This window comes from Hipposideros armiger, unplaced genomic scaffold (genome assembly GCF_001890085.2).
Source record: "Hipposideros armiger isolate ML-2016 unplaced genomic scaffold, ASM189008v1 scaffold_1161, whole genome shotgun sequence".
NCBI lineage: Eukaryota > Metazoa > Chordata > Mammalia > Chiroptera > Hipposideridae > Hipposideros > Hipposideros armiger.
Window position 1 is genome coordinate 116,024 of NW_017732511.1, and position 14,644 is coordinate 130,667.

General features: G+C 44.5%; 1 protein-coding gene across 1 annotated transcript in view; it reads left to right on the plus strand.

Annotated features, from left to right (window-relative positions):
- STK24 (serine/threonine kinase 24) overlaps positions 1 to 14,644 on the plus strand; it is a 69,573-nt gene that overhangs the window by 26,170 nt on the left and 28,759 nt on the right. The window contains exon 3 of the mRNA XM_019632671.1: positions 10,131 to 10,187. Coding sequence (XP_019488216.1) covers positions 10,131 to 10,187 — 57 coding nt within the window. The remainder of the gene's footprint in view (positions 1 to 10,130; positions 10,188 to 14,644) is intronic.

Genomic DNA, 14,644 nt, shown 5'->3' on the forward strand with positions numbered 1-14,644 from the left:
AGAAATGCTCTGGTGCCACAGTCCCTCCCTCTTCCTAGGAGTTCCGTCCATTCCCTAGTAGGAGCCTCCTCCATCTGACCCTCCTGGCCCAGTACCTTCTCCAAGTGTGTTATACCGTGAAGTCAGGAAAAGCCCTGTGCCTCAGGTTTGTCTCCCTCCCTCCCTTCTGGATTGAACACTTAAATCCCCCTGCCCGCCTTTTTTTGACTTGGTAATGAAAATATGTAATGCTGTAAATTTTTCTTTGAATAAATCTTTGGCTGTTTTGTGTAGCATTTTGTGTGTGTAGTGTTTCCAACATTTTTGGATAATTTGTAGCGCTGGTTTTGATTTTTTTTCTTTTGAGCTAAGTATTCGATCCAGTAATTTTCAGTTGATTTGTTTCTCTTTGTGCTGTTTCAGGTTTTATTGCACAACCTTATTTTTAGTTGATATTTGTACATAGTGGCCTTTCTCCCGTTTCGCACTTGTTTCCAATCCTAGAAGACTTCACTCGAAGGAGCGCCTGTGTCCTTTTAGGGCCACCTATAAGAGGGAAGACTGGGATCTTTCCCCCACCCCTTTCCTCCTCAGCAGCGACCCCTCCCCCAAATGCTTATCCTAATATGTGGAGTGGTTGGTGGCTCAGGATTACTTGGAGGGGAGTAGGAAAGGGGAGTGCTGATGGCGCAGTGGGAGGTGAGGCTGAGCGAAGGCTGTAGGCCAGCGGTTCTCAGCCTTCCTAACGCCGCGACCCCTTAATACAGCTCCTCATGTTGGGGTGACCCCCAACTATAACATTATGTTCGTTGCTACTCTATAACTGTAATTTTGCTACTGTTATGAATTGTAATGTAAATAACTTCTTGTTTTCCGATGGTCTTAGGCGACCCCTGTGAAAGGGTCGTTGGACCCCCAAGGGGTCGCGGCCCACAGGTTGAGAACCGCTTGCTCTAGGACCTGTTGCAGCCTAGGACCCTTTTCTAGAGCGTGGCCTACTACAGCTGCCTTGGAGGAATGCTGTGAGGCCTGGTGGAAATAATGTACATGTATGGAAGGCGTCTAGCCCAGTACCTAACACATAAAAAAAAGGTACACAACAAACGGGATTTCTGCCCGGCAGCCAGGCAGGCAAGTCAGGCTTTCTGTGCTGCAGTCTCCTCCCTGTGCCTCTGCCCTGCGACGCTTCACAGCCCTTTCCTGTTCCCTCCAAAGGATGCTTCCGTGTGCTGGGTCCCCACCCCTGTCTTTCTTTCTGGGTAACCTAGTCAAACAATATTGACAGAAATTCCATTTTTCTGTTTTTTTTAATGTAAGGCCTTTTCCCGCATTGGATCGTATTAGTGATACACAACTGCTGTGTGGGCCTGAATTGGAGGATGGAGGCAAGGAACCGGGAGAGTCCGCAGCCTTCCCACAATGCTCAGTACTGGCTTGGTTCTGATGATGTTCACCTGGGGGAATGAAAGGCCAGCAGGCCTGGGCGCCACCTTTGGTTGTGCGGAAGTTTTGACCCTGGATGCCACCAGGACTCAGCATTGTTTATCTTTCCTCCACCCGCCTCAGTTGTGTTGCTGAGATAATATAGAACTTCAAAATGCAGTTGAGAACTAGGGCAGTCAGTGGGAAGAGTGACTCAGGGATTTAATGGTCTCCTGCCCTTATAGAGCTAGCTTATTAACCAAAAATCACTTAAATGATAGGGACTGAACTTTATTTACCCGGGTGGCTTGCATATGTTCTGAGCACTTTCTTCAGTTAAAATTTTTGTAATATATCACTTGTCAGGAAGGAAAAAACTTCTCTACCCTCTTTTTGACTACCGGGCCTGAAAATCAAAATGACAAAAGACAGATTAAAGGGAAACAGGTTTTTAAAAAGAATTCGTACTAATTAAATGATTAAAGATACTTACATACTTAATTAGCAGGGACAAATGGGCTTAGGGACCACAAATGGAATTTTAGAAGTACAAAGAGGAGATAAGAAAATTTTGTGATGTTTGTCTCTCTAGATATGAAAGGTCTTTTCTCCTCCTTCAGGGCCTGAGGAGGATTTATGGTAGGTTTATCCTGTTCCCCATGAGAGTAGACCCGCCCCAAAGAGGGGATTTATGGCCCCCTTGTTTGAGAAGTTGCTGCTTTAGTCAGATAAGGGACACGCCAAGAAGGCTTTTTTCTGCATCTGTTGCATTTCCAATGCCTTCAGCTTAAAATAATCTTCACACCAACCTCAGGGTTCTGAGTGGGTCCCCACACTAATTTTCACTGTGCCAGTTATCGTCTTTGTGCTGGTCCCAGCCTCTCTCCTGAACTTCAAAAGCCATATTTTCAGCTGCTGCTCAGGTTCATCTACCAGAATGTCCCATCAAAATCACAAAAGCATAAAGAGCCATTCTCTGCTTCTCCCCCTCTCCACCCCGCTGCCCTCTTCCTGACCTTCCCATTTGCGGGGTCATCCCTCACTGGGGCTCAGAACAGCAGAACGTCTGGCTTCTCTACACACGCTCATCAGCGCCACTGCTAGAATGGCTCTTGGTCTTGCCCCAACCTTCTGCTTGGATTTCCTGTTGATCTTAACTCTCTTTCTCTCCCCTTTCATTCTGTCATGTTGGTAATTGCTGGATATTTACCTTCTGTCTAAAAGTTTTGGTGATTTCCCCATTGCTTATTAAATTAAGTTGAGACTCCATTGACTGGCATTCAAGGATGTCGATCTCATTCTCAACTGCTTTAGCTGAACAGGATCACCCTCCCCTCCCCCTGTCCACTTCTCTTCCCCATGTGTCTGCCAGAAACACACTCCCTGTCACCCCTGCCCCAGTCTGCTTGTCACAGTCCTTCAAGGTGTGGCTGAAATACCACTTCTCTCCTGGAGCCTTACCTGAGCCGCCGCCTCATTCAGCTCAGGTGGGCCTCTCTGAGCACCCCTGGCATTATGTGTCTTGTGCACAGGCTGGCTGATTGTAGTTATTTGCCTACTTCTTCTTTTATGAACAGGTTCTTAAATTCAGGTATTACTCAGTATACCTCCTCAATGACATCATGTGCATATTAGATGTCTAAATCTTTAAGAAATGCTAACGTCATGAGATGAGGACCAATTAAATAAACTTTTTGAGGTCAGGAACCATGTTATGTACCTTGAGCACAGTTGGAAGGGGCTGTGATGTCAGGGAGTTGCTGAGGGGCTGGTCTCAGGGTCACGGAGCTGGTAAGGATCAGAGGCAGGATTCAAACCCAGTCTTAGCATTCTGTGTTCTTGCCCACATCTTAGGAGAATGGTACCTTTGCTTTATAAACCATGTTCTTAGGAAGCCCAAATTGTATTAATAACACCTACTGCGTTGTAGAAGCCTCTTGGACTCCGCCTTTTTACAGCTAATGAATTTGGAGGCCTCTGAATGTAGTGCAGATGCAAAGTGGACTTATTTCATTTTAGAATTGCTACTTATAAGATCTTGTTCTTTGTAAACTCTGTGGAATATACCTCTTCTCGTTTACCTTGTTTTAACCTTTGTGTTATCGGCTGATGTCTATCAACCCCTCCCCCTACTGTGTCACTAATCCCAGGTTCTTAGGAAGCAGTTCCAAACAATTCAGGGCAACTTTGCCTGTAAGGGTTCCATTATTGATATGTATCCCCATGAAATTAATTTCAGCAAGTAAAAACTACCAAAAGCAAAATCAAAAGGCAAATGAGGAAAATGCTGTTTGCAGCTCATATTACGGGAGGCTAACTTTCCTAATTTAAAAGCTCCTGCATTTACAAAATGTCTGTACCTGATAGAAAAATGGACAAAGGAAATGAATAGAAGGTTCACAGAAAAGAAAATATACACGACTCTTCAATATATAAAAATGTTCAACCTTACAATAAGAGTAAGATAAATAAGCTCCGAGATTTCTCATCGTGGCATTCCTGACATTTGGGACCTGACAATCCTTTGTTGTGGGCACTGTCTTGTGCACTCTAGAATGTTTAGCAGCATCCCTGGCCCTTTACCCACTAGATGCCATGAACACATTCCCAGTTCTGATGACCAAAAATTTCTCCAGACATTGCCAATATCCTTTAGGGGCCCAAATGACCCCAACTGAAAACCAGTGAACCACACAATTGACGTTGATAAACTTGAAGTGTTACTAGACCAGAAGCACTGATAAATAATTCCCTCCATTCCCCCCCCCCCCCCCCTTAACAGACGATTGTCTTCATTTTGTGCCATAACAAAGGACCATAGACAGGATGGTTTAAACAACAGAGATTTAATTTCTCCACAACTCTGGAGGCTGCAAGTCCGAGATCAAGGCGGCAGCAGCGCTGGTTTCCTGAGGTCTTCCTCCTGGGTTTATGAATGGCTGTCTTCACACAGCCTTCCCTCTGCCCTGGTGTGCCTGTGTCCTAATCTCCTTTTATCAAGACAGGAGTCAGGTTGGATTGGGACCCACCCTAACGGCTTCATTTAATCACCTCTTTAAAGACCTGATCTCCAAATATAGTCACATTTTGAAGTGCTGGAGTTTAGGACTTCAATGTGTGAATTTGGGAGGGGACACAATTCAGCCCGGAACAATGACCCAAGAAAAGTTGGATTACACTGTGTTGACTAAGGAAAGGGGAAATTAGCTTCGCATACCCTGGTGGAGGTAGTATAAACTAAGACAACCTCTTTGAAGAGTAATTTGTCATTTTCTGTGAAAGTTCAAGTTGATTCCTTTGACCTAGCAGGATTTGGGAAATCTTGCCACCCGCTCAAAATCGCAAAAGAATGGAAACAATTTATGTTGTCAATAGCACATGAGTTTATATATATATATATATATATATATATATATATATATATATATATTTTTTTTTTTAAAGGAAGTTCTTTATGGACAGGTATAGAATGCTTAAAGGAAAAGTAAGGTATAGAACAATGTAGGGAATGTTAAGTTAGTTTTTGAATAAAAGGGGAGAAAGAGTTTATAGATTTTGCAGAAAATATTTATCTGAGGTTCCATAAGATGTGATGGATGGTAACTTGTTGGGTGTGGAGGCTAGACAGCTGGGCGGGCAGGGGTGAGAGAAGCTTCTCATTCCATACACTTAGGTACCTCTTGCTTTTTGAATCCTGCATTTTATTCAATAAATAAACCATTTTCTTTCCTGTCTGAGAAAATTGTATCACAGGATCATTCATGATATACATTGTTTGAGATCATTTTTAAAAAAACGAAATTATTCTGATTAAAATGATTCTTGTTTTAGGAACTCTTCTGATTTACTTAGAGTGCCTCACAGGTCGCCAAGTCACAGTTTGGAAGTATTATGAGAGCAGCGCTTCTACATCTGGGCAGTGATAGTGCTTGGTCATTTGGTCACTGAGAACAGGCCGAAGAGTGTCCCTGTAGACCAGACACGCTTGCCTCAAGGCTTGTAGGGCAGTGATTATGTTTTCATTCTAGTGTAGGATGTGTATGAATCATTGTTCCAAATTTTATTTTGCTCAGAAACTCCCATGCAGAGAAATATGACTTAGTCTTGTTAATTGGACTCTTGGTTTTACTGGGTTATTTTAAGGCATTTATGGGTGATGATGTTGATAAAGCTAATAGCACTTTGCATGTGTTTAGTACCTTGAACTTTGCAAAGTGCTTTCACATTCATTATCTCATTTTATTGTCCATTGAACTGTGAGGTTTAGAAACACAGAGATTAACATCTTTTTATGGATGAGATCTGAAGTTTAGGTGTCTCATGGTGAATTAATGGTAGTCTTCTAGCTGAAGGTTTTAGGGTATATGCAAAACTGCCAAGAATAAGGAGGGCGTTGCTTGTCAACCCTTTTGGTCTAGTAACACTTCAAGTTTATCAGCATTGATTATATAGTTCATTGGTTTTCAGTTGGGGCGATTTTGGCCCCCAGAGGACGTTGGCAATGTCTGGAGAAATTTTTGGTCATCAGAACTGGGGATGTGTTCATGACATCTAGTGGGTAGAGGGCCAGGATTGTCCAGTCCCAAATGTCAGGAATGCCACGATGAGAAATCCTGATGTAGCTGCATGGCCGTTTTTCGATGGAAGATGAGATGGACATCTGAGGCTGGAGGAAGAGTAAGGACGGACATTTGGGCCTAGAGAAGGGAGTAGGGAGATGGATACCCTGAATGAGTGTCCTCAGAGGAGCTGCCCCCTGGGCTGTGACCTCCATGAGGCAGGGCAGGCAGGGCATTTCCTGGCAGAGGGAGCAGCTTGTACAGAAGCCTGCAGGGGTTAGACTTTGGTGCATGCCAGGGACGTGGGGCAGAGCAGGTGGGAATGAGATGAGATAGATGGGTACATGTGCTAGTGAAGGGCTGTAGTACCCCAAGCCAAAAAGTTTGGAAGTTATCATAGAATTTAATAGAAGCTCTCAGATATTTTCAAACCGGTGTTTTTTGTTGTTTTTAAGAAAGAGGACATTGACTCACTCTCTAATGTTGGGTGGACACCTTTATGTCATCCCGTCCAAACTCGTTGTACACCCTTTACCGCCTTCCTCCAGGCTCCCTGTCGTGGATGGCACTGCCAGGTGTTCACTCGAGTGAGGCTAAAGCCGGAAGTCGCTTTGACCTTCTTGCGTCCCACCAAGTCTTGTCACTTCTACCTCCCTAGCCTCTCCAGATGATGCCACAGCCACATCTGCCTTCACTCTCCCAGACCACACAGGCGCCTTTACCTACCCTTTCCAGTGCCTTCTCCACACACACTGAGCGCCTGTTCCAAAGCGAGCATCTGCTCTGGCACCGTTCAGTGACTTTGAGGACAATGTCGGACATGTTTAGCCCTGGCAATACAAGGTGGGCTTTTCTATGTCGCTTTACTTTAAGTCATTCTTCACCTGGCCCCCTCCTTGTGCCCTACCTCCCTTAGGTCCTTGATGTCGCCTCTTCCAGCCGTGTAACTTCACTTCGGCTGTTCTGGTTGCTGACCTGCACTTGAACCGCTTGTGCCCTCCCTACACTCCTCTCCTCACCCCAGTGCCAACTCATCATTCGGGCTCTTCTTAAGAAGCGCTTGGTTTTGACAGATCTGGCAGGTGCCTGCTGTACCGTCTCACGGCACCCACTTGTGACAGCTGTAACTCATCAGACAATTGTTGGAGATCTGTCTTCAGCTCTAGAAGGCAAGCTCCCTGTGGGAAAGGCAGGTGCCCACCCTGTGTATTGCTGCCTCCCACTGCAGGCCCCTGGCTGCGGCTGCCCATGGGCACCTCAGCCCGGAGTAGCTGCAGAGAGCACAGGAGCCTCACATCTAGAGGGGCCGAGTCTCCATGCCCAGAGTGAATGACATACCCAGTGAGGTCGGAAAGGAAATTCAGCCAAGAGGTGGTGGCCAGAGGAACCTTTCATTATGCAATTTCCATTCCATTCTCTGATTAGTGCAGTAATGGTACTGGTGGAATTGGGGACAAAAACACATTAGTCATAGGACCTAGCCAATGTAAAAAGCAGTGGCCTGAATTAAGGACCTAACGCTGTTTTCCTAAGGGCCCTCGAGTCTGGTGGACCTCATGTTTGCATGGCGTTTGTACCTCAGCATGTTCGATACGAGGAATCAGGATGGATATAGAAGCTGGCTGGTCTTTTTACTCCATCTTCCTTCCCAGGAAGATGCCGTCTTCACAGTGAAAGGGGCTTTATCCTTTCCACTAGGGAGCACCTGGTTTGCTAGTTATTCTGCTGTTGCTTTAATGCCCCCCGAGGCATTGGACATCCCCTGAAAATGGGTCACTTGATCCCTTCTGTGGCTCCCTGACAAGAAAATATATTGCTTTGGAAGGGTTATTTTGTTTCCTTGGTAGTTAGCTCAGTAGGGATTTAGGAGTCTGAGCTTTGGCATGACAGGTGAGGTGTGGTCACTTGTGTCTTGCTGTTCCAGGAAGCAGTGTGATGGCACTCGAATCTCAGAGTCAGCAAAGATTGCTTCCCAGGGTGTCTTGGTGCACAGCTCTCTGCCCATGGGCAGTGGGGTGAGGAAGATTACCTGCCTGCTGAGAGCTTATCTGGCTCTTAGCAAACTTGCCCTCAATGCCCATGAAATAATAAAAGGGATGAGAACGGGCAAACAGTGCCGTAAAAAAGGGAACGGGAGTAGAAATCTGAAGTTCCAAGTTCCCTTATAGAAAAACAATTTAAATTTTCTGTGTTATCGAAAATGGTATTGGTTGTTTCCCAGAAAAGCATTTTCTATCAGACAAAATGCTTTTGGAATGCCTGGAAGGAGTGACACAAATTCTCCAGGAGCAAGTGTTAGAGAAACCTTCCATTGGGCGTATTTGTGAAATGAAAGGAAGGTTGGAGAAGACTCTTTCTGATAGGAACTTCTCCTTAAATCAGAACCAGGGGCTGACTGAGCCTGTTCAAGGCAGGTGCCTGTGACTGGATGGTTATTAAGGGAGTAAAATCTTCGTATCTATAAGGTGGACCCCAAACCCATGATTTAAGGCTTCCATGCCTTTTCCAGTCTAGACTGAAATTGTCTTTATCATATTAGGGCATTTAAGAGCTTGAGAAAGTGTTCTATGTACAAACTTGGAGTATTTATTTAGAATATTATAGAATTGACTTCATACGTCAGGATTTATTTTAAACATAATTTGTTTTACAAATGCAGTGCCTGCGACAGCGCCTCCCTGAAGTGAATGCATCGTCAGTGTAACTTACCTTCCCTGACTACAGAGCACCATAATTAACGTTTCCTGATCTTGAGCATGTCGGTCACTGACTGTCCCATGGCACTTAGTTTGCTGTTGGTGGGAAACAGACAAGGAAGTCTAAAATGAAAATCAGACCCATAGATGTTAAAGCAAAAGCTTGCACCGTGTATGGGGCAAGTGAGGATTTTCCTGGTGGAGGGAACGGCTGAAATGAAAAGGCCTGAGAAATGCCACTTTCCGGGAGAGCTAGCTCAGGCAGTCAGTGTTGCTAGAGCCATAGAGTGTGGATGGGCGCCTGGCAGAGGGGCGGGCCTTAGGGTGTTCTGAAGAGCCTGGAAAGGCTTTGTTTGTTTTTCCATTCTCTCTTGATGCATATGAAAGCTCCCATAAAGTACTGAGTTAGCAATGAAGCATGCCGGTGTTAAGTCCCCCGCGGACATAGCTCCCAGGTAGCAGGCCAGAGCACCCCCCGAGCTGTGATGGGTTGTTGTGTTTCAGCTGTCGTTCTGACACTTGGCTAAGCACTCAGTCAGAAGCTTAGAGAGGAAACACCCTCCCTGGGTTGTGAGGCGGTGTTAGGATCCAGGCCCTAGTCTGGCTCATGGCCAAGCCCGGTATTCCTGACCACCACACAGGCACACCGTCTGGGAAAATGGTGAACATGTGTGCTGGCTTCCTTGCTTTCAGGGGAGTAGCACTTTGGGATTTCTGTCTTAAAAGAGAAGTCTGGAAGTCCTGGGAGTTGAGTGGCTTCATGAGAGACAAAGAGAAAAGGCCGAGTCACCAAAGGTACCTCACCTGGCTGGTGAGGTGGGGGCTCAGGGGACACAGACACAAGGCTTAGTTACACAGGGCCTCCTTTCCTGGAAAGCTCCCTGAAGACATTGTGGTAGCCTTCGGTGTCTGAAATCAGCTTCCTTTCTATGACATTCATGGTAGCTGGCCATCCCCTTGGAGCATTGCCTGTCCCTCTGCTCACAGGGACAGAGAATCTGTCCATGCACCTCAGAGCTGCAGGCCACAGGAAAGGAAGTAACTTTTTCCATGGCTGTGTGCTCCGGGCATCTCCTGGCCGACATCCAGGATGGCATTTGTGTGACTGCTGCTGGCCTCAACTGGCTTTGGGGACTGGTTCTCAAACCCTACTGTGCCTGTGTGTCATTGACTGAGGTTGTTTAAGAATGGACCCCACCACCCGGGTCTCATCTTCAGAGATTCTGGTTCAGTATGTCTGGAACACGCTGCCCAGAGGAGTGCTGAGGGGCCCTGGCCAGACTGTGAAAGCCCCTTGTACATAGTGCAGGCTTTCCTGCACAGGACTCACCTGGACACACTTTGTCAATTATATGTATGTATTTATAAAGTTTCCCAGTGTCAAAATCATAAAAAATACTCTTAGGTTATTATAATGTTTTTCTGGTTTTGCTTGTTTTTAAAGTAATTTCCCCCTTTTTTGTTTTTTTTGTAGGATACTAAGTTATGGATAATAATGGAATACCTTGGTGGAGGCTCTGCGCTAGATCTAGTAAGTATCACGTTGGATGCCTACCACGCATCAAAGCTATTTGCTGTTCTCAGTGAGTTCTGGTTTTGAAGATAATTCTGTGCTTATCCATTTCTGTGTGTCTCTTCTAAGCTCCATGAAAAATGAATCAAACTATTTCTTATAATACATGTTTTTGCTTCTGATTTATTACTGAAAATTATAGATCTGCTTTTGAAACCAGTTTTGTTGTTTCTTGGGAAACCAATGAATTCATTCATAAAAGCCACAAAGGATTTTTGCCTGTCATTATCTTACCTAAGAACAGTTTGTTTTCCAAAACTGGTTTTAACTTTTGTAGTGCCAGTACCCCATCATTGTTTCATATTTCAGATGGTAACTGAGCTTCCAAAATATGTAGATAATATTTTAGTTTACAATTAGAATTTTTAAAAATTCGAATTTGTTTTCAGGAGTAAGAGACAGGCAGGGTGTGATGGTTGCAGTATGGTGTCACATATCAGAGCGGTGGTCAGGCCATGCAGTGGGTTTACGATGAAGTGGACTGCCACCAGTGGCCGTGTCTCCTTCCTGGCCTCCACTTGCTATGCCAGTTAGTGTGTGCCATTATCTTCCACATAAGATAGTGGAAGCTACTAGGTATAGAACGACCTGAGTCAGTCTGCATCTTGCTTCTCGTGGTAAAACATAGTTATATTTTGGCCTCTGATGAGATGCTCAGAAATAACCAGTGAATCATAAGCGTTGCTTAAGTCATCTTTGAAGCACAGTATATGCAAAACAAGTTCTTAAAGGAACTCACACAGTTGTTTAGCACTTGACATCTTGTCTCTGTGGTGACACAGTGAATTAATATAATCAGCCATCTTTTCCTACCCATCTTATAGAAGCTGGGCTTTTGGGTGAGTGATTTCCAAGACCATCATTTGGTCCTGCCTGATAGCAAGTTGTCAGGATGATGGATCTGCAGTTTTCACTGCTCTCTGACTAAGAGCCGAAGGAAGCCTGTTTCTTAGTGGTTATACTCTGCATAGCTTTTACTCATTAAAGAAAGAAATGCCCCATGATTAACAGATTTCTTTCTCACAGTAATAGTAGCAACTGGTCGATTTTTGGGAAGGTAAACCTCTAAAACTGTATCTCTACAGGGCTTACGTACCCAGTTTAAAAAAATCATGTAATGTTATACACCATAAAAACAATTGGTCAAAATAATGTTCAAAGGAAATTTCAAGAAAAAAATTTAATATGGTATAAACAGTTAGATTAAAATAGGACGAGCTACAAAACAGCTGGATAAACTTTATGACTTGCTTTGCTTCTTTTCCACAAACACACATATTACACAAATAACTTTTTTTGTTCTTGCTGTTTTGGGAAGTAGTACAGGAATGTAGAAAATTATCTCATTTTGTATAATTAGATTTTCTATGATCTTAAGTGAATTTCGTTTGTGGCAAATACAAAGTTGTTGGTGCGATTCTTTTTTTCAACATCAAGTCCTTCAGAGCAGTAATTCTAGTCTGTAAATGCTTTAATTTATTCAGTCTTAATGCCACAGTCGTTTAATTTATTTAGTGGTAACTTTTTTTAGAGCTTTAAATTGAAATCTGTGAAATTTTAGACATTACAGTTGGAAGTAGTATACAACTCTCCACTTAAAAAAAAGCCCCATAGGGTATGAGAGCCCCAGCAAACTGCCATCTACCTTACGCATCAATGGCCCTGGTGACGAGAACCAAGCATTCTTTTTTGGATGTCCCTAATCATCTCCTTTTAATCGATGAGGAAACAGAAACACTGAGAGGTTAGGTGTCCTAGCTAGGAAACAGAGCTGGACTTTGGACCTCTTTGTGACCAGGTGCAAAAGTGTGGCCTTACCTGACCCCAAGCTGTCTTTCCCCTCCCTCTGACTTCGTTATATCTTTCTCCATCTCGTATCCCCTTCTGTTGGCCTGTCCTCAACTTTCAAAGAAGAGGATACACTTTAATAATGGGATAAAAGAATTATTTTTTGCATGTTGAAAACTATTAGTATAATTTTGAGAGGGTGTATTATATGTTTATAACATTTTAAAAACCAGAATATTGTCACATATAAAAATTTGATACCATGTAGAGATGTTTGACAAACTTAAAAATGTACCCACAACGTGTTTTTTAAAAATGAGATGGCATATTCATGAAGGCTTAGACCAAGCTGCTGTTGTAGGGGCCCCAATCGGTGTCTCATACAAAATAGTAACTTTTTTCTCTCTCACATGTGGGGTCAGTGTGCTCTAGTCCACATAGTTGTCAGGGCCCTGCACTGGTGGGTGGCTGTACCATCTGTAACCGATGGCTTCCCTTGGTCTTCAGTCATTGTCCTCTCTGGCTGCCAGTGTTTCAAGGCCCAGACCAGGAAAGGGGCATGTGTCACTTCTGCTCATATTCCATTGGTGAAAACTTATTACATGGACAAACGTGCTGCTGCAGAGGCTGGCATATATATGTGGCCTCTTGTTGGGTGGCCGTGTGCCTGACTCATAGTCTCTGTTGCAGAGGAAGAAGGAGAGAACAGACCTGGGGAGAGGGAATTAGAAATCATCCAGAGATGAGATGCAGCCTAAATTTTTTTTCCTGGGAGTCTTTTATAAAGATATTTGAAGATTCCAGTTGTCTTAAGGATAGAGACCACCATGTTTATACTGTTTAGAAATGGTGATGGTGCAGAATACTAATATATGACTCCGAGAACTTATCTCAGCCTGGTCTTAACCCTTAGTGAGGATCTCTGGTGTAGACAGTGACTGAATACCTTTTGTAGTGAATTTCAATACCAAGGACCCCCTCCCCCCCATCCTGAGTAAATAGAAAACCTCTCTTTCTTCCCTTCCCCCCATGGCACAGAAATCACTAGTGGATGGTGTTTAGGCTGGATTTAAACCATACACATATTAATCACAGAGCCAGCTCTCAGTGGTCCAGGGGAAGATTGTTCAATTCGTTTTTCTCGGGGCTTTTAAAAGATCTCCCCTTGGCTAATGACGCCAGGCTGCTGTGCTCTTTCTCCCCAGAGACAGAGACTTGCTAATAGAAGGAGGAGGTGGGTGAGTCCGAGTCCAGCCAAACGGTGCTGATTATCTGCTTGGGTGAAAACCTGCTGGAGGAGGAAATGGAACTTGTGCTCTGTGATAGGATTTTGAACAACGGGATTATCCTTCTGCGTTCTGGTGTTTGAGAGCCAATGTGCTAGCTTCTCTGCCCACCCCCCTTCCCCCCAGGTTATGAGAGAAGTGCCTGTTCCTCATTTGGAGTATTAAAATTTCTGCTTGCTATGAACACGTAAACATAGATGTGGAGAAAGCAGGCAGGCAGGGTTTCCAGACTATGCTCTTTGGAACAGTCGTTTTGATGCTTGCTTCTTAAAAACAAGGCTCTTGGTCAGATAATTGGGAAAAATTAGGCTCTGTGGAACAAAGCGTGCCACATACTCCCTTGTTTGAGGTAAGTTTTGGATAGTATGTTAATTAGAATTTGGGATACTCTCTGGCAGGCTAGTTGACCCAGGCAGTGTGACTCTGAGCATACGGTACACGGTAACACTACAGTGAGCAGCACGTTCTCTCACACCTGTGCTCCGCAGGTGAACAAGCGGAGGAGCTGCTTCATCACGGTGTGCCCTGCTGCCGGGCAAGCCTGAGTCCTGGCGAGGCCAGCCAGTTAGGAGAGGCAGCCCCTGTCCCCGTCATCCCCGACTTTGAGACTAAGAACCTCCCCACCTTTGGCCCCAGACTTTGTAGATTGTTGTGCAGACTAGGTTGTGCCAGTGATCAGAGGCGGCACAGTTTGCTAGATAAACCAGAAAGCAGTGCCAGGCACGAGTAAAGCTGTAATGCAGCAAGATGGGGTGTCTCGGCTACTCTGCCGTGGGCCCCATAAACAACTGTTCTGCCACCATCCTCACAGCGAAGGCCCCGAGACACACACACAGGTAGGACTGCCCGTCTAAGAAAGTGTCCGAGCGCCACTCAGAACCGTGCATTGCAAGGAGCGGCTTAGTTTTTATGCCCTTTGGTTCACAGCGCATCTATCTTTTTAAAACTTAGTGAATGTCACAGGGTCGTGTCTTCCTGTTGACGAAAGTGTGTGAATTTGGGTGATGATGGCACTCACTAGCAAAACTGGAACTGGAATACCAAGGATCATCATTCAGATGAAACATTGAATTATTAGAAGTCTGCCCTGCTCTCAGATGGTTCTGTTATTAGTTCTTTAGGGAGTGTTCAGGGGTTTTGCTGAAGTCATTTATGTACTTCTTAGTTGTTGAATTCCCTGCTCTGCAAGTGATGGTGGACTTAATCCAATTTGAACTAAGTTCTAGAACTGAAGTTTTCCCTTTTAAAATGGGTATATATGTACTTGACATTTCTTCCTTACATCTTCATACAATTATGAGTATCAAGGAGTCAGTATTGATTGATTGAGTTTCTCAGAAT